At 41.3% G+C, this 17,271-nt stretch overlaps 2 protein-coding genes across 7 annotated transcripts in view; both read left to right on the forward strand.

The window, feature by feature from the left end:
* DAPK2 (death associated protein kinase 2) overlaps positions 1–17,271 on the forward strand; it is a 72,791-nt gene that overhangs the window by 30,670 nt on the left and 24,850 nt on the right. For 4 of the 5 annotated variants that reach the window (XM_041427692.1, XM_041427691.1, XM_041427688.1 and 1 more), the window contains 2 exons: positions 604–649; positions 1,550–3,222. In XM_041427692.1, coding sequence (XP_041283626.1) covers positions 604–649; positions 1,550–2,185 — 682 coding nt within the window. In that variant the 3' untranslated portion in view covers positions 2,186–3,222. Of the gene's footprint in view, positions 1–603; positions 650–1,549; positions 3,223–5,504; positions 5,595–5,770; positions 5,852–6,376; positions 6,537–17,271 lie in introns of those variants that run through there. The other variant, XM_041427690.1, reaches the window with a different exon arrangement.
* HERC1 (HECT and RLD domain containing E3 ubiquitin protein ligase family member 1) overlaps positions 10,105–17,271 on the forward strand; it is a 101,973-nt gene continuing 94,806 nt past the window's right edge. For both annotated transcript variants that reach the window (XM_041427677.1, XM_041427679.1), the window contains exon 1: positions 10,105–10,462. The gene's annotated coding sequence lies outside the window, so the exon portion shown is untranslated. The remainder of the gene's footprint in view (positions 10,463–17,271) is intronic.

Genomic DNA, 17,271 nt, shown 5'->3' on the forward strand with positions numbered 1-17,271 from the left:
TTCAGTTTCTTATGAACTACTTCCAAGGAGGTGATACCATCCCAGAATATGCCCCCAGTGGTGCAATGTCAGAAAGATCAGTACATGTGCTGATATGGAGTTGTTCTAAGTCTCTGTATCTGTGGCAGTCACCTAGGGTTTTTGTGACAGTTATGCAGATTCCTGCAGTGCTGTAATACTGTATACCAGCTTTGGTATAATTACTGTTGATTACCTCTGGTATAATTACTGTTGATTCAGACACAGATGTATCAAAGGTGTACAGCAAGAATGTATTTTCTAAGCACATCAGGTGAACAAAACAAAGGAATGTTGTATAACTTTTATGGAAGGGTGCACAAAACTACAGGTAGATTTTGATGAAATAAGAATTAAAGTTATGTGGAGTAAGGACAGTTGCCTACTGAAGTTCAGAACAGTAACTAAACTGCACACGAGCAGTGTGCCTCAGGGAGAAACGTAACCTTGACATTTGAGGGTTTTTCCTGGAATTATCCTGATAAAGGCTTCATAGGAAGCCTGGGAAGAGTGTGGGTCAATGGACTTCTGCACCAAGTATTTACCATTCAAGTCTTTGGGTTTTTTTGTGTTGTTGTTTTTTAGGAAGCGGCTTACAATTCAGGAAGCTCTGTCTCATCCATGGATAACGGTAAGACTGAATAAAGAAAAAGATCTTGGTTGTTTTTTTTTTTTTTTTTTTTCCATGAGCAAAGCAGAGATCATATTCTCACTCTTACTGGTTTGTTAAATGGAAAACTGCCCCCTAAGTGATGCTGGGTGACTCAAAAAGATGTACAGGGAGGAAATTGCTTGGATCTGACCAAATCCTTGGATTTCTGCAAATGACTTCCTTTATTATGATAACGTGCAAAAAGAGAGTAACAAAGCTCTGATGTTTATTGCACATTACAGTATCCCATATTGGACTGGGCTTTGCATTTTTCCATTCCTCTCTGTTTGCATGGGCATATACTGTGTGTTGGCTTTCATGCTTTCTTGAATTGAGAGTTGACTGGGAACTGCTGTGTACCCTATGTTCTGGTTTGCTTACATTTGTGTGTCTGTATGTATTTTTTCATCATAAACATTGCTTGCTTATGTGGATAAGTCTCTTACTGAAAATACATTTAGCTGACTAATGAGGATTTTTGACTAATGACTAATGAGGGTTTTTGAAATTCAGTTTTTGCTTTGCATTGCACAAAATATTAGTTGGAGTGGTATTAGGTTTGTTGGTTTTCCTCCTACAAATATTGATAGCTTTGACACTGTTAATTGCTAAAAATTAGCATGAAAATAAATTGCAGCCATGTTGTTTGGACTTATCACATTGGAATGAAAGCACATCACTTGTCACATTCAGTTCTGGGCTTACGTGTTTGGTGTTTGTTTCTTTTAATCAAATGCATGAAGGAAAATCTTTGTGAGCAAAGAATCTCCCAGCATTGTGGAAGCCCTTTGTCCCTGCATCCATTGTGTAGAGTTTTTGAATTGCTGCAGTCTTGTAAGTGTTCAGTAATATTGGTTCCTCTGCCTGATGACTCACCAGCTGAAAGATGAAACCAAAGTCCAGGAAAACAAGAAGGTGGAGAACGCGCAGCTGAAGACGAAATGCCTGAGGGAGTACACCATAAAGTGCCACTCGAGCATGCCCCCCAACAACACCTACATCAACTTTGAGCGCTTTGCCCGCGTTGTAGAGGACATTTCCCGTGTGGAGCAGGGTTTCAGCACCTTGGCTGCATCCCATGATTCCTTGCAGGAGGACATGGATGCTCTGCTTTCCATTTATAATGAGAAAGAAGCTTGGTATAAAGAAGAGAGTGAAAGCGTGAGGCACATGCTGTCCCAGCTGAAGTATGAGTACCGTAAAATGGAGTCCCTGAAAAGGCACTTGCACGATGATAGTGAGGCTGTCGGCGCCAGCCTCGCAGGTGTGTGCGGGAAATATGCTGAGCTGCAGAGCCAGTATGAATCCCTCAGACAGGAACTTTCTGAGGAAATCAAGTGGATACAGGATTTAATGAGCAGTTTTCAACTGGAAAATGAAGCCCGTGTGAACGGAAACTTTGACTCTGTTTTCAACAAAGATATTAATGAATCACTAATGGAGCTGTTAAATAGATCTTGCTGTGAAGGATTCCTTGCAGGGTTGAATCTTGATGTGACAGAATCTCATCAGTAACACTGAGATCAGGCTAAGTGTAGGGTTTGTTGCTTGTTTCAACGTACGTCAGTTTAAAAAGGTTCCAGTGCATAGATTCTACACAAAAACATGACCTAGGATTAAAGTTCTGATGTATTGCACAAGCTGCTGACCAAGGCTATAATCTCCCAGTGTCGAAGTTGTTTTGTTTTTTCCCTGCGTTCGGTGTCTGAACTTTCAGGAACAAGATCATCTCAGTGGTATGGACACATCTAACGCCAAAACCTTTGGTATTGCCTATATTTTACTCTGCACCATGTATTAAAATTTTTAAAGTTCTTAAAGATTACTGGTAATTAATAAGGAATAAAGAATAAGTCAGTCTGTACTTACTAGAAACTGGGTACCTGGAAACTAATAAAAAATCCCTTTATAGCATCTTTGGTTGGCTGAAGGAAACAGTTGGATAGCCCTGCTGCAGGCAGTTCTATACACCTTATGATACAAATATTTGCAAAGGTTAAATTTGTAAATTAAAGCAAATGGTGTAGCAATTTAGCTAGTAGTGTGGAAAGTCACTGTGAAATGGCTGTGCCAATGAAGAATGTTAGGATTAGTGTTTAGGCCAATTGTGCAGGGTGAACTCTTTTACCATCAAAGGTAAGGTGAATTTTAAACTAAAGGATTAATCGACAGCTGAGTTTCCTGTCCTGTACCAAAGAAATCCTATTCAAAAACACCACTGGGAACTTGTAATGATGAAATAAATGACTGTGTAATTCTGCAGTGCAAATGTCAATTTTAGACTAAGTGATAATATAGTAATCTGGTTTGTTTTCTACAGTGAAGAAGATTACAAAGCTACAACTAACTTAATCTGTGGTGTGACATTTGAGACTAGTGTTCTTGCTATAAAGATTTTTTTTTCCTTAGATTTTAAAAAGTAAAAGAAAACCCAGCCATGAATCATGCCATGCTGTCTTGTATTTGAAAGAAGTAGTTTGATGATACTGTATTAATATGCACAGATGTACCAATCTCGTTTTTGAACACAATAAATAGTTATTTATGCAGGATGCAGTTGTTCCCTGATGGTTAGTGACTGAAAAAGATGCCAAGTTTCTGTGAGCATTTGCTGCATGGTGACTGTTGTGCAACTACAAGAATCAGTGAGATAATAGCTCAAGTCCAGCTAGAGTGAATCTTTACATACATATATATATATTAGAGTATATCTTTCACTGCCCCTCCTCCCTCCTCCTTTTGCAGAGAAGTTAATGACCTAAATAAGCTGAATTGTTGTTCTTCCTAACATGATTAAGAATAATGTTTCCTACTTTGAGATAAAAAGATAAAAGCATACTCTCATCTAATCTTTGCAGAGTACAGTGGACCCATTTACTGCCCTGTTCTCACAAAGAAGTGCAGAGGCTGATGCAAATTCAGAATTGTGAAAACAGTTACTCACTTGGAATATTGTTGCTCCCATCATTGTACTTGAAGGAGGATGGAGACTGTATGTGATCTCTGTGGCATTGTTCTTCGCACAATATGTGAAATTTTCAAAAGCTTCTATAGTGTAGACAGCCAGGATGTGACCCCGGAAAGCTGGCGCTGATGGCTGCAGAGAATTGGGCTCTACTGTGACAAATAGTATTGAGCATTTTGCATGTGTCCATTTTTTTATTGTTTCAGAATGCTTCTGCAAGTTCCTTTGAGCTGGAAGACCCATTAAAAACTGTCCAGGAGAACTGGAACACAGAATTTTATTGTCAGGGGGAGAGAGTCTTAATTCCTAAAATGTAACTTAAAGCCTAGTGGGAGTTAGAATTTGCAGAAACCACTCTCAAGAAGGAGAGTCTGCCTACCCTCAGCCATGATCACATATTCTTTGTTCATATCGATTTTCTTTATGAACAAATGCACTGGCATGATGAGAAGGAGCACTAAATGAGGCCACCTTGTTCCTGAGCATGTTTGGGTGAGGGCAGTGTTGTTGTGACTCCATCCTTGAAGCTAATCATGCACTGCTTTTGACACGAGATCCTGATGATTTGAGAGAATGACAAGGTCAGTAGGTTGCAGGGTACTTAACATGAAGAGTCGGTTATTAGCAGTCGGCAGTAAAGTGAGTTATTTAGAGTCAGCAATTGTTCTGTTGCTGAAAGGGCACTGGGAAATTTTTCATAATGATTGTACAGCTGACATTTAGCCAGTGACGTTTTTTCCACTTCAAATTGATTTCTGCTCGCCTGTTGCACCAAGCTGGCTGTTTGCAGCTTGAGGAAATTATATTTAATCCTTAACTGTTGCAGTTCTGTTGAATGTAAATGGTGTGTACATCTCAATGAGAAGGGGGCCCAGCTGATACCTTGGCTCCTTGAAGTGTTGCTGAGATACCTGCAAAAATGCTAAACCTACAGCATTTTATGAAAAGAGTGAATTTGTTGTCTCAAACATTTTAAATTATTTTGCTGAAAAAGATGTTTAAACTGATGTGTTTTCCACTCTCCTTTGGTACTCTTGCTGTTTCAGGTGCATGGCTTGGCTGCATTCCAGTCCAGTTCAGTACAAATATTTCTGTGTTAGCCACCTCCTACGTACGCAGATCAGAACGGCTGGAATGGTTGTCACTCCATACTCTTTGAAGGGCTGATTCCTGGCCTTTCTCTTTTCACTCATGTCTGATCTGGTTTTGAACAATTTCTTTCTTGCAATCTGTCAGATTTGGTTTTAAGGTTCATGCAAATGTTTTAAGTACTTTTGGAATTGAAATGTGCTTCATTTTCAGAAGGACTGTGTCAGGATTTGTGGAACATTTGTTCCTTAACACCAGGTTGACCTCCAAAGCGCTAGGCACATGTCTGAATTCCGATCTATAGTCTTCTTTATTCCTATTTTTCAATCGTCAGATATTGCAATTATTTTATTACCTGGGTGTCAATGCCTTGTGCTCTCATACTCTGGCTATGTTTAAAGGACAAAGCTGAAGTTTTTTGAGATAGCATGTATCCTTATCACTAATACTACATGACAGCTACCTTTGTTCCATTTTATTAGAGTGATGTCATCCAGAGAAAAGGGAGATGGGGCAGGTGTGCACGAGAAGCATCTTAGCAACTTTATAAAGTGAAAGCATAGCCTTAGCACCCACTAGTTTTAGGATTTAATTTGCGATTAAAAGGGTCCTGTCTAGGCCCAGAGTGGGCTAGATTTAATTCTTTTTCTTCTGCTCTTACCTGTATGAATCTGTAGCTTCCCCAGCTTTCTTTCAGCCAGCTCCAGTGCACATGAGGTATCTTGCATATTTTTTGCACCAAAGGGAGCTGAAGAATAAAATTGCTCTTTTATCTTCCAGCCCACGGACAAGCAACAGGCTTTGGTTCGGAAATCATCTGTTGTTAACATGGCAAACTTCAAAAGGCAATATGCTAGAAGGCGATGGAAGGTATGACAACGAGCCTTTAATGCTTCTCACATGTGGCTTCCCAAGCCTGATGGGATCAGAGGGCAAGATAGAGCTTGAATGTGAAATTGTAATAGGCAGTAAAGGAATGAAATGCGTTTGGATATGTCTGCACGGGGTATGTGTGATCAAATTGGTTTTCCTCCCTCTCTGCACAGCTTTCGTACCGCATTGTTTCACTGTGCAACCACTTAAAGCGCTCGCTGGTGAAGAAGGTGCTGACACAAGATGAGAATTCGGTAGGTGCATTCCTCACACAGGAAGAAGAGAAGAACCGGTCTTACTGTGCAGTCATTTTTGCTGTCCTTACATGGATGCACAGCCCAACAGGACAGCAGTGGCTTGGAGTGGGAAACCAGAGGGGACCACGGCATCATTTGTGTCTTTAATGCTGCTGTATGTTCTGTTACTGTGACAAGAATCTTGTGCAGGGAGAGCCAGTCACTTGCTAGACCTTCTAGGGGCTAAGCACATTATTGTGTAAAGGAGCAGCAAGGAGCCTGCAGATGAAGTCTGGATCCCAGGCGGTGACCATGGGGTGTGACTGAGATCTGAGCAGTTGCAGGAGAGCTCACTGCCCTTGTGCCCACGTCTGTGATGGAGGGTGGGGGACCCTGGCACTGCCTGTGACCTTCTGAAGTGAAACTTTAAGGGCTCTATTAGCTCTGTTCTTCTCAGTAGATGATAATGATAATATTGGAACAACATGTTTAAGAGCATGGTATCTCATTTACGTGAGAGACTTTGTGGCCTTTCTATTTCAGAGAAACTGTGAAAGTGACAGTGAGGATCTTTCACAAAGAAAAGCCCCTCTTCAGCGGAGAAGCAGCATATCATAATGGGATGAGAATTCCATGGGCAGGAGACAGGAAACTTTCATCCTTGCTGAAGGCAGCAGACTTGGACTTCTTGTCTGAGTCCTTGGTATGATGCTTCTTGCTTCTCAAACTACCCCAACAATTGGATGATGGTCTTAAATGCCTACTAAGCATTTTACAAAACTGGGAATCGAGAGTCCCGGGGAAATGCTACAGCACAAGCACCAGTTGGAGTGCTTTTATATGTTGAGTGTTTCAGTGATACTTCAGTGATACCGATGTCAACTGCACTCAGGGTGTAGGGTTTCTACTGACAATCTTTACTGCAGAGTAATTCACATTCTGCACAGTGGTTAAGACTGTGGGCATTATTATTTCAGCCAGGAAATTGCTAGTGAATCATAAGGATTTTCTTTAAATTCAATTTTTATAATTGTTAATAGCAGAAATATTTGATGGCAGGTATCTGACAGGTTTTGTTAGCTGTGTACTCTGTTATTGCTGCCCCTGAAGAGAAGATCACAATGTCATTACATATCATAACCTTGATTTTGTGAACCTGGGAGTAAATAGATCTGAAATGCAACAAGAACTGTGCTCTGGCCATGTTCTCTGCCTGAGGATTAGCACAACTCTCATTGTGAGTGCAACTGACTGTGGCACTGAGGTAGGCCAAGGCAATTTTTGGATGAAGAAGAGAAAAAAATTCTGTAGGATTTACATGCACCCAAATACAACATTTTCACGGAATGATGACAGGATGCCTCACCAAAAAAAGGGCATTTATAAACCTAAAGCATGTGAAGAAATAGTCTTTATTAGACTTCGTTATTGTTGTCAATATTATTTATTTTCAGCAAATTGGAGACTCTTTAACACCTATTTGTATAGGTGCTGTTTACATGTAACCCAGACTGCAGACATCTGTATTTTATTCAGGGAGTTGTATCCAAAATTGAGGAAATAAGCACTTTGATATTGATGTAATATCTTTGCACAGTGAAGTTGCATCATTTAAAATATATTAGTTTCTAAGCCAGTATTGTTCAATTGGTACCAAAAAATGTGCATAGACTAGGGTATTTTTTTCATAGAATGTATTTGCTGTTAGAAGTTCCTATTTATTTTGCCATTTAATGCATTAAAAATCAGAAAGCAAGTCTATTAGAAACAGCTATAGATGGATGAGGAAACTGATTTTGTTTGGCTTTACACTTGTCACCTCTAGGCCGAGGTTTTAGAGCAGAAGGTGTTGAAAACTAGTGTCAGGTTAGTTTTGATGGCTTCCAGTTTCTAAGAAAGAAATAAAAATATGCTCCTTATATTTGTAACTTTGTATCCTTGCTTAGTTGGAGACTAAAATGCAGTTGTTAAGAAATTACTTATGTGAAAGAAAGGAAATGTATGAGGAGCTTTGGAGGAGAGAGGCAGAACGTAGGATTTGATGGAAGAAACATAAAATGGAGGGGGTGGGAGGAAAAAAGCAGTGGAGAGGAGTGAGTGTGAGAGAGATGTGGAGCTGATCCTGGACTGGGAAGGTTGGAGGAAAGGAAAGAGAATGTGGATATATGAATTGTGGAAGCTGGAGAGTGAATGTTTCTGGAAATATGGCACTGCATTTTTATACTACTTATTTAATTTCTTTTTATTTTATATCTTGTGCTGCCGTAGCCTGTGTCAAGGGATGAGGTGCAGGGCATGGGCTTCTCTTCATATTCAATTCAAAGGTATATTTCTGAATTTTCTGTGCAATTCTTGAGACAGAATCCTCAAAAAGTGCCACAGTAATGTATGTATTAAGAGGGAGTGGTAACAGGGAAACCTGAAGTTTCAGTGTATCCTTATTTCAGCTGGAATAGAGTTAATTTTCTCCTTAGAAGTGGTACAGTGCTGTGTTTTCAGATTCAGTATGAGAATAATGTTGATGATAAAATGCTGATGTTTTACTTGTTGCTAAGTAGTGGTTACCATAAGTCTGGACTTTTCAGTTTCCCATGCTCTGCTGGTGAGGACATGCACAAAAAGCTGGGAGGGATCTTAGCCAGGGACAGCTGAACCAAAATGGTCAAAGGGATATTCCAGCCCATGGAATGTCATGCTCTGTGTGTAAACTGGGTTGAGTTGGCTGGGAGCCACAGGTCACTGCTCAGGGATGGGCTGGGCATTGGTCTATGGGTGGTGAGCAGTTGTGTTGTGCATCACTTGTCTTTCCTGGGGTTTATTCCTCTATTTTCCTTTCCATTATTATTAATTATTATTATAATAATATTTTTCTTTAGTCCAATTACAAAACTGTTCTTATCTCAGAGTAACCCTCGATGATTGTGTTCCAATTCTCCTCCCTACCAGGGCCAAGGAAAGGTGAGCGAGGGGCTTAGTGGGGTCTAGTTGCCAACAGAGGTTAAACCATGGCAGTGTCTGGAGGGAATCTTTCATAAACAGAATACTAAAAATATATATTTGGAGAAAAAGCCACCCAGCTTACCTACAAAATTTTGCTTCCTGCTTTACCAAGGATGTGGAAAACCAAACAGACTCCAAGTCAGTGGTATTTTTCTGAATTTCTGGACTTTAAAAACACCTTTGGTTTCCAAATTTGAGATTGCGGGATGTGTATGTAAATTACACTTCTGAAAATTAAGCCCTGGTTAAAATAGGTGTTAGGTTGTTGGATCAGGATTGTGCTGTCATGGAGATGGGGTTATTCTCATGTAAAATCCTAGCAACTGTTGAGAAAGACGGGACTCAGCAGAAAGGCAGACAGAGTGCAAGGCTGTGTGAAGATGTGGCTTATTAATTTTACCTTTATAAAGATGTGAGGTGGTGTTTTAACAAAGACATTACAGACAGCTGACTGTTCAGTCATCTTTGTGCCCAGGTGAGCTAAGCCAGGCCTTTCTCTCTGGCACTCCGTCACTGCACATGGCTCCCAAGCAACTTCACTGCACAGAAACCACAGCACGCCACACTCGTGTCCGTACAAACTCTTCCCTGACTGCTCCAGGCAGGAGCATGCTGTGAGTGTAGAATCTCATGTGCTCAGGACTGGTGTTGGTGATGCATTAGGAGGCTTTACAGTGTTTTCCTAGCTGTGCTGTTCTCTGTGTTCATCGCCCTGTGTTCCATGAGGTGAAGCCCAGCGGGCTCGGGAGGCACAGTGTGATTGTGCTGCTTCCAGCACTGCCAGGACACCTGCTCCGTGCAGGGCTTGATCTGATATTCACCACCAGTGGCTTTTGAACAGCAACCTACAGGTTCCTTTCAGTAAAGGGCCAAAAATATAAAATTTTAAAAAAAAAAAAAAAGGAAAGGGAACATTAAAAGAATTTGTGTTACAGAATCTGCTTTGCTGGGAGATAAAAATCTATTTTATTCTGTTTTGCATTAGGGAACCTGGAGAGAAATGAAATTATAGTCTTGGAAGAAAAAGAAAAAGCACAGTAAAAAAACCCACAAAAGCCCATTAGCATTTTTATTAAATTATGGCTATTTGGCTAGTTTTACTCTTATTTTAGTTGTGATGTTTTTGAATATACATATATTTTTATTAGGAGAAACATTGATTTTTTTTTTTTTTTTTTTTTTTTTTTTTTTTGTGCCTGGAAATAGTACAGACTGTCAAAAATAGCACAGATATTTGTTATTTGCTAATAAAATGTTGGAAAGCTGGACGGGTGTGTGTCTGTGTTTCCCCCAGCCCGAGCCCGGGGCCTGAGGCGAGGCCCCTCGGCCGCAGCTGCGGAACCCCCGAGGGCGGGCAGCGGCGGCGCCTCAGGGCAGCGGGAGGGAGCGGGCCGGGGCTGGCGGCCCGGGGCCGGGTGTGTGCCCTCCGTGCCCCGCAGCCACGGCCCGCTGGAGGTGAGTGGGCTGATCGGGGCGCAGGTGGCGGGAGGGCCGCTTTGGGGCTGCGGAGCCGTGGCGCCGGCTCGCCTTTTGGTCCGAGAGGGGTTGATGGGCCCGACAGACCGTGCTTGCCCCTCAGGAGCGAGGTCTCCACAGTTCGAAGCGGTGTCCCGCACCCTCGGCAGCGAGGTAAGCCCAGCCACTGCCGACCCCAGCAGCTCTGCTGTTGCTGCACTCACCTCTGGTCTGTGCTGTCTCACTTTCGCTTGCTCCTTTCTTTTAATAAGAGGTATTGTTCCTGTCTATATTTGTATTTAAATCAAGGAATTTGGATGTGCAGGGAATATATTTAACAATGTTCAGCTGAGAATCAAAAAAAACGGAGGCATTTCTTTTCCCTCTCTCATTTCTATATGATCACTGTAACTGGCTGACATTGTGTACTGCTCACATAAGTGTCTGCTCTGTCTTCACATAAACTTCAAACTTTAACAACTTTAGTGCTCAGATGGTAGGTAATACATAATTTTCAGCATGTAAATTTCAGTGAGAGAGGTTAAAGAGGGTCAGGTGCACTTTGTTACTGCGCAGGGCTGGCAGGGAACCCTTACCTATAAGTGATCATGAGCCTGATGAAATGATATTACAACAAACTATATCCAGCTGGGGCACAAAGGGTCGGAGGCTTGTGGGGGATGGCCAGACCTGTACCCCTGCTGGAGTGACCAGATGTGTTACTGAGGCTCAGGGGCGTAAGTTTGGTCCTGAAGCAGAGCTCTTGATGAGTTCAGAACATGAAGGTTTCAAATGGACAAGAAGTCGTGGTCCTTGTCAGCGTAACTTTGCTGAGGGAAGGGTGGATTAAGGAGAAGCCTTGGGAAGCCCTGATGCAGTGGAGAATGGGCTTTGGCTGTCTGAGAAGAGGGGATGGCTGACCTGGCTGTGGGTCTGGGGCTGGTGTGTGCACAGGGATCTGTGGCCATGCCCTGTACATAATGTACCCCGTATCAGAAACATGGGTGATCCAGAAGCCTAAGCGTGGATCTGGGTTCTGCCTGCAACTCCTTGTGCCAGAGCCTGCTCAAGAGTCTCCTCACAGTGTCATTGCTGGTGTAGTTCGCTGTTATTTTTGAGGGGTAGGTGCACAGACTGTCACAGAGCATTAGCTTTTTATAGCATTTTGCTACAACTTGTGCGTGTGGCCATCCATCTCAGAGGTGTGACATTTTCCTGTTCTACTTGGAACTGTGCTCAGTCACAGCCTTTTTAGGGTGGGATGTATCCGCTCAACAGAAAACCTAAGAAAAATGGTGTCACATCAGTATTTCCTGAAATGTTTTTCCCAAGGATGAACCTTGTGAGCTACATACAATGCTTTGTTAAATATAATTGTTTGAAGTATCTTGTGTGCATGTGAATTGTCTTAATATAACAAATATTTGGTAAAAAAGAAGCTCTTAGGTAATTCAGTTATCTTTTAAGTCTTTTTATTCTATATACATAAAATATGCTGTAATGTGTTGGTATTAAATTTGAATTTAATTAGATTTACTGTTTTGAAGTGTGGAAAAGCCTTTCTAATTTTTAGCTTAGAGCCTCTCATTCACCTAGCAAAGGACAGGAAATGCTTTTGGTTTAGTCCTAGCCATGGAATTCAAGAGAAAGCAACATAGGGATGGAGTTTTGGTCTTGGTGCTGAGCCTTTAATCTTGTCTTAGTTCATGCTGGGCCTTTAAAACCTGTAGCATATAAACTTAAGTCCTCAGAAGTCTGCAACAAGCGAAGTCTGATTTTGAAATGTGAATGACTCAAAGCTCATGATGATGAAAAGTTGGGAATGTGTAATGCTACTCTGTCATCTAGAGTGCTCTGTTTCCCTGCATCTGCACCTGGATCAAAGCAGGAAGCATGGCTTTTCTGAGTCTGGCGCAGGAGCCAATTGCCAGTAACTTATATAAATATGCAAGCCAGTACTTAAATATGCAGTGTCCCCTGCACAGTGTGTGTCTATGCTTGGATTTGTACTCCTATGAGCAAATAAACAAATTAGAGATTCCAAATCCTTTCCTGAAGTTTGGTTGTTCTGCCAGGAAGAAATTCTGCCGGCCTCTGTAGGACATCGGGAATGCCGTAAAGCAGGCGGCTGTGTAGTTGCAGTAGATTCAAAGCCAGTTGGTGGGGGCAGATCAATTACCAAACGTGGTGTGTCGTGCCAGGGGTCAGGAGCTGACAGACCTGTGGCTGACTGGTTAACAGGCTTGTGACTTGTGGCCCAAGGTTGTGCTGTTACGCAAATACTGACCTACATTTAGAGTTTTTGGGGTTTTTTGGTCCTAAGGACCGAATTCGTAGAACTATTCCATTTGACATGCATAACGTTGGAAAAAGTATAATGTACAGGAAAATATATGATCTCGAAAAGTTATTAATGCAGAGTCTATACTGAGACTGTAATGCAATTGTAAATGGAGCCATGGTTATGAAATGACTGATCAGTTAGCAGAACAAACTGTACAAAATTATTTAGATCTCTAGTTTTGGGCTTTCTAGAGCAATTAAGACAATTTATGATTTTCTTGAGGAGTGTTTTCTGGTGTTGCTGATGGAGAGGTAAAAAAAGTCATATATGTGAAGCTGCAAGGACCTCAGTTTTTGCTGCAGTATAGAATTTTTAAGACTGCTGTTGGGGGAACCTGGGTAGTGCTGCTTTCAGGAGGGACAGCTATATTTTCTGCACACAGAGATGTCTCAGTTGTGCACAGTGAAGTTGAACCACTTCTGTCCTTCAGAAGCCTCTGCTCTCTGGAGCAAAAGCCCCTTGTTTCCTTCCTGTAGTTTCTTTTCGTAGTTAGCTGTAGCAGCTCCATTCCAGAAGTGATTTCCTGGGTCTCAATGCTCAAAGCCAATGGGTGTCGTCCCCCTGTTTTGCTTTGAAAGCTGAGGCCATTTAGTCACATACAATGGTGTGTGCTTAAGTCATTTGAGCTAAAATACAGAAATGGTCCTTGTGTGTCTTGTGGCTACCAGAGGTCTCACCCCTTCTCAGCTGAGAGCCCTCGACACCAGGGTAGTGACAAATGCTCACTCCCTGTGTGCTGAGCAACCTCCCTCGCAGAGAGGAAGCGAGAGAGAAGCTGCAGCACCTCTGGCAGCTGTGGTGAAGGACTTGGCCTTCTGCACAGGAGGAGCTTGGTGCCTGGTTCCATGTGACAGTTCAGGGCTGCCTCCAGAGGTAGACACTCTTCCACGGTCCATTACAGCACTGAAGGAAAGAAGCCTTGAAAGAGGAGTTAGGTTTTGGGTATGCATTTTTTATTCTGTGAGTTACCTAGGGGCCATTAGTAATTATGGAAGTGTTTTTGTATTATGTGTAGAATGATTTGTGAGCTCTGATGAGGATTTGAAAAGTTCTTGAAAAGCTTTTTAAATTTTTTTTAGTGGTGGGGAAAAGCACCTGCAGATGTTTATTTTTAACCTGGTGTAGTAGGTCCCTGCCCTTCAGTGTCTTTTTTGTAGGGATTGAATGCACTTCAGAGGATAGGCAGTTTGTTGGATATGCTGATTAATAATTGTAGAGTTGCACCAAGGGTTTTGAACATTGGCACATATCAAAGTTGCTGTTTTTAGTGGAAGAGTTCTTAGAGCCTGCCAAACATGGGTGGGGTGCACCTGAGGTGGCACAGACAGCATACCATAGTACAAACTAAGTGCTTGAGATAGCCTTATCAGTGAGATCCATATGCTCATACGGAAAGTCTGCCAGCTTTCACTTTTCATAAAATACTGTGGAAAAAAATGATGCAGTTTTCATGAAAATGAAAAGTTTGCTTTTTGCATCATAAGGGCTGAGGAGGCAGAAAATGTTAAGTTCAAAGCGTATATTCTACCTTGGAAAGTATGGTTTGGGGCAGATGTGACAGGGGAGGTGGGGTTTCAATCACTTGAGAAACAGCAGTGATCTTCAGTAACAGTATGTGGAAGGGAAAGACCTCTGAACAAAATCTCTAGAGAGCAGAAAGAAAATAAATGTGCTAGTACACCTTTCTAAATTGTCAAACGAGGGAGTATGTTTGCAGGACTTTGTGGGTTCCTTTCTTACTGTCTTTTGATGCAGATTTCTTGCCTCATTCTCCTCACCCCAAACTGTACTTCCACTCAGATTTTTTTATTTCAAGGAGCACTGACTGTTTATTTCTTTTAAAAGTCACTGGAAGAATTCCAGATGTTCATTCTGTTTGTTTTGATAATCAACAGGCTATGGACTGTTAGAAGTGGAACTGAGAAAATTTTTTTTCCCCATTGATGATGAACATTTATTCTGTTTAATGGCTTTGGCTCCACTGAGTAAAGTAAAACTTAATGGAGTTTTCATATGGGGTTTCATTTTTGGTAAGTTCAGTTACATGATAAGTAACAGTTACATGGGCCAAAAAGCCCTGTGGGGAAATAGAGGCTTTTTCACCACCGGATGTCATACCAAGTCTATGTGTCTTTAGAACTATCTGTGCAAGTAATTTATGAATAGTTTTAAAGGTAGACCAAGCAGGGTTTCACACCACTGAAACTATCTGCTGCTGGAAAACCCTTATTAACAGAAGAGGGCAATAAAAATTTATTCTGTCAACTTAAACCAGAATAAAAGCACAACAATACCTGAATGTGACAAAAACGGCAATGCTGCCTACAAGTCTGAGACATTACTTCCAATGCCTTTTGGGACAGGGTCTTCATGACAAAAGCTGCAATAGCATTTTGTGTGCCTCAGCTTCAAGCAATTTCTGTAATTGAAATGAATTAAAATACTTACTACCTGCTGTGATCTGAAGTGTCTGTCTCTCCCTTTATTGCTGTTGTTACTGCTCATATAAAAGGGGTGCCTGATCTTTAGTAAACTGCATAATCTGCAGGAACTTTGAAAGATTCTGACAGAACTGTGTTATTTTGGGAGACACAGATCAGCAGTCAAGGAGGTGAATTTTAGCAAGGAAGAGGACTGACCTGTCCCTATTAGTGTTTTTGTGAGCGTTAGAGCTTCTTAGAAAACGTGCTGAAAAATCAGAGGGCCAAATTCTGGGGGTTGCTGGTAGCTGTTCAGGATTCCAGTAAGTGATCCACTGCACATAGCTGAAGTGGCCTGACGCTTTTTGTTTGAGTGGTGATTATTAGGGAGACACCTTCTGTTCTAACAGATACCCCATATACAGTATGGTTAAGGGGGAGGCTGCTGACAAGGTACTTCTTACCTGCAAGGTGTTATTTATCTGCAGGTGGTAGATAAATACTGTTTTGAGGCTGTGGTGGATGTAACATTTCCTTCTCCTTCTGTTGTCACTTGCACAAAATGTAGCCTGGAAGCAACACCCTGAGTGATAAAACTCTTACCACTCCAAATGGTGCTGAGGGGAATGTGGGATTCCCAGTCCCACCAGGTAACAGGGCTGACGAAGGGAATCCGTCGGGCTCCAGAAGGGTGACTAAAGGCCTAAAGGACACTTCTCAAGCAGTCCCCATGTGGTTTGGCCTATGTTCCTGACTCTGCACCCAGAGAACTTTTCATTTGTGAAAATAATTAGATTCTTTTCCACTCCCTAGTGGAAGAATCACTGAAAGTTCCCCTTCTAAAACTGCAGCAAACAAATTTTCCTCCAGAAAAAGTTATGTTTTGTGGGACCAAAAGGCACCTTTCAAACCAGGTATGCTAGTATCTTTGTTCATGTCTCCTACTCGAGCATCAAATGAGCTCAGTGGGGGTTTCCTGGCCAGTTGATAGAATGTGTGCCCTTAAATGACTAAATCAGTCTGATTCCATTTCTCTCCACTGCTTGTGAGCAGCACAGACGGTTCTGATTCAAGTAAATGCACCTCCCATGGCAATGCTTGCCGTGCTATGCATTACACCTGTGCCAGGACCTGAGAGTGGGTTCTGAAAGGTGTTTTGGGTATTGAATCTCTGCACCTGAATTTAAGGCTGATAAAGCAGTTGACAAAATAAAAAAAAAAATTAAAAAAAATCAAAATTGGTAGGGAGTGCAATTAAACCATTATATAGTAAGTATTATTAAGAGGTAGCTGAAATGTTATTTCTCTTGGCTTTGGTTAGGACCAGTGTCTATCTCAGTCTGCTTTGAAACTAATTAAATTTAAACCTGCAAGGTACTGTGCAGTAATTAAGAAAAATAATTCATAAAATCAAGAAAAATCTGCTTGGGAACCAAAATGTGTGACTTGCTTAGTTTAAGGCAAAAAAAATCTACAGCTATCTGTCAGAATATATTTCTTCTTCTCAGAAGAAACTAGGGAAATTGAGCAAAATGAACTTTCAGCATTGTCATGGGAGTCTAAGAATCAGTTGAAATGGTAGTTTTCTGTATTGAATCAACACTAGTGTTCATTTGTTATCAAGTTAAGACATTTTATTTGGTAGCAAAGGAAAGCTAAGAATGTTTAAATGCTCCTTCACACAGGTTTCCCCTTACCCCACTCTGCCTCTTATGCTTTTTTGTACTTGTAGCAGCTCTGCTTAATAACTCCCTAGAGAAACAGGGAACAACAGATGACACGGAAGTTTTGTTAAAAAAAAAAAAAAAAGAAAAAATCTGAAACCACCAAATTAAAAAAAAAAAAAATTGCAAAGTTATAACATCTTATGTGCTGTTCAAAACAATTTTAATGCAGCTGCTTTTAATCAAACTTTCATAATGTTTATCATCAGTAAACTTTTCCTATACTTAATGGCCATGTACAGCTATTGCCAGCCAAAAGAAAGGTCATGTTAATGTCCTAGTATCATTCTGATTGCATGAAGTAAAGATTTTCTCTCCTGACCAGTTTTTCTTTCTAATGGCTACTGCAGCTTTTGTATGCTCTGTTGAAATAGCATGTTAGTGAAACTGTTCTCAGGCAGTACAGTTCATACCAGACTTGTGGTTTTCACCCCACCACATGTTAAGTCTTAAGTACTTTGGAAGTGACACATTGTTTACTTTTGAATTTTGTTC

The sequence above is a fragment of the Onychostruthus taczanowskii genome, unplaced genomic scaffold (assembly GCF_017590055.1).
Source record: "Onychostruthus taczanowskii isolate IOZ18803 unplaced genomic scaffold, ASM1759005v1 scaffold118, whole genome shotgun sequence".
Lineage (NCBI taxonomy): Eukaryota > Metazoa > Chordata > Aves > Passeriformes > Passeridae > Onychostruthus > Onychostruthus taczanowskii.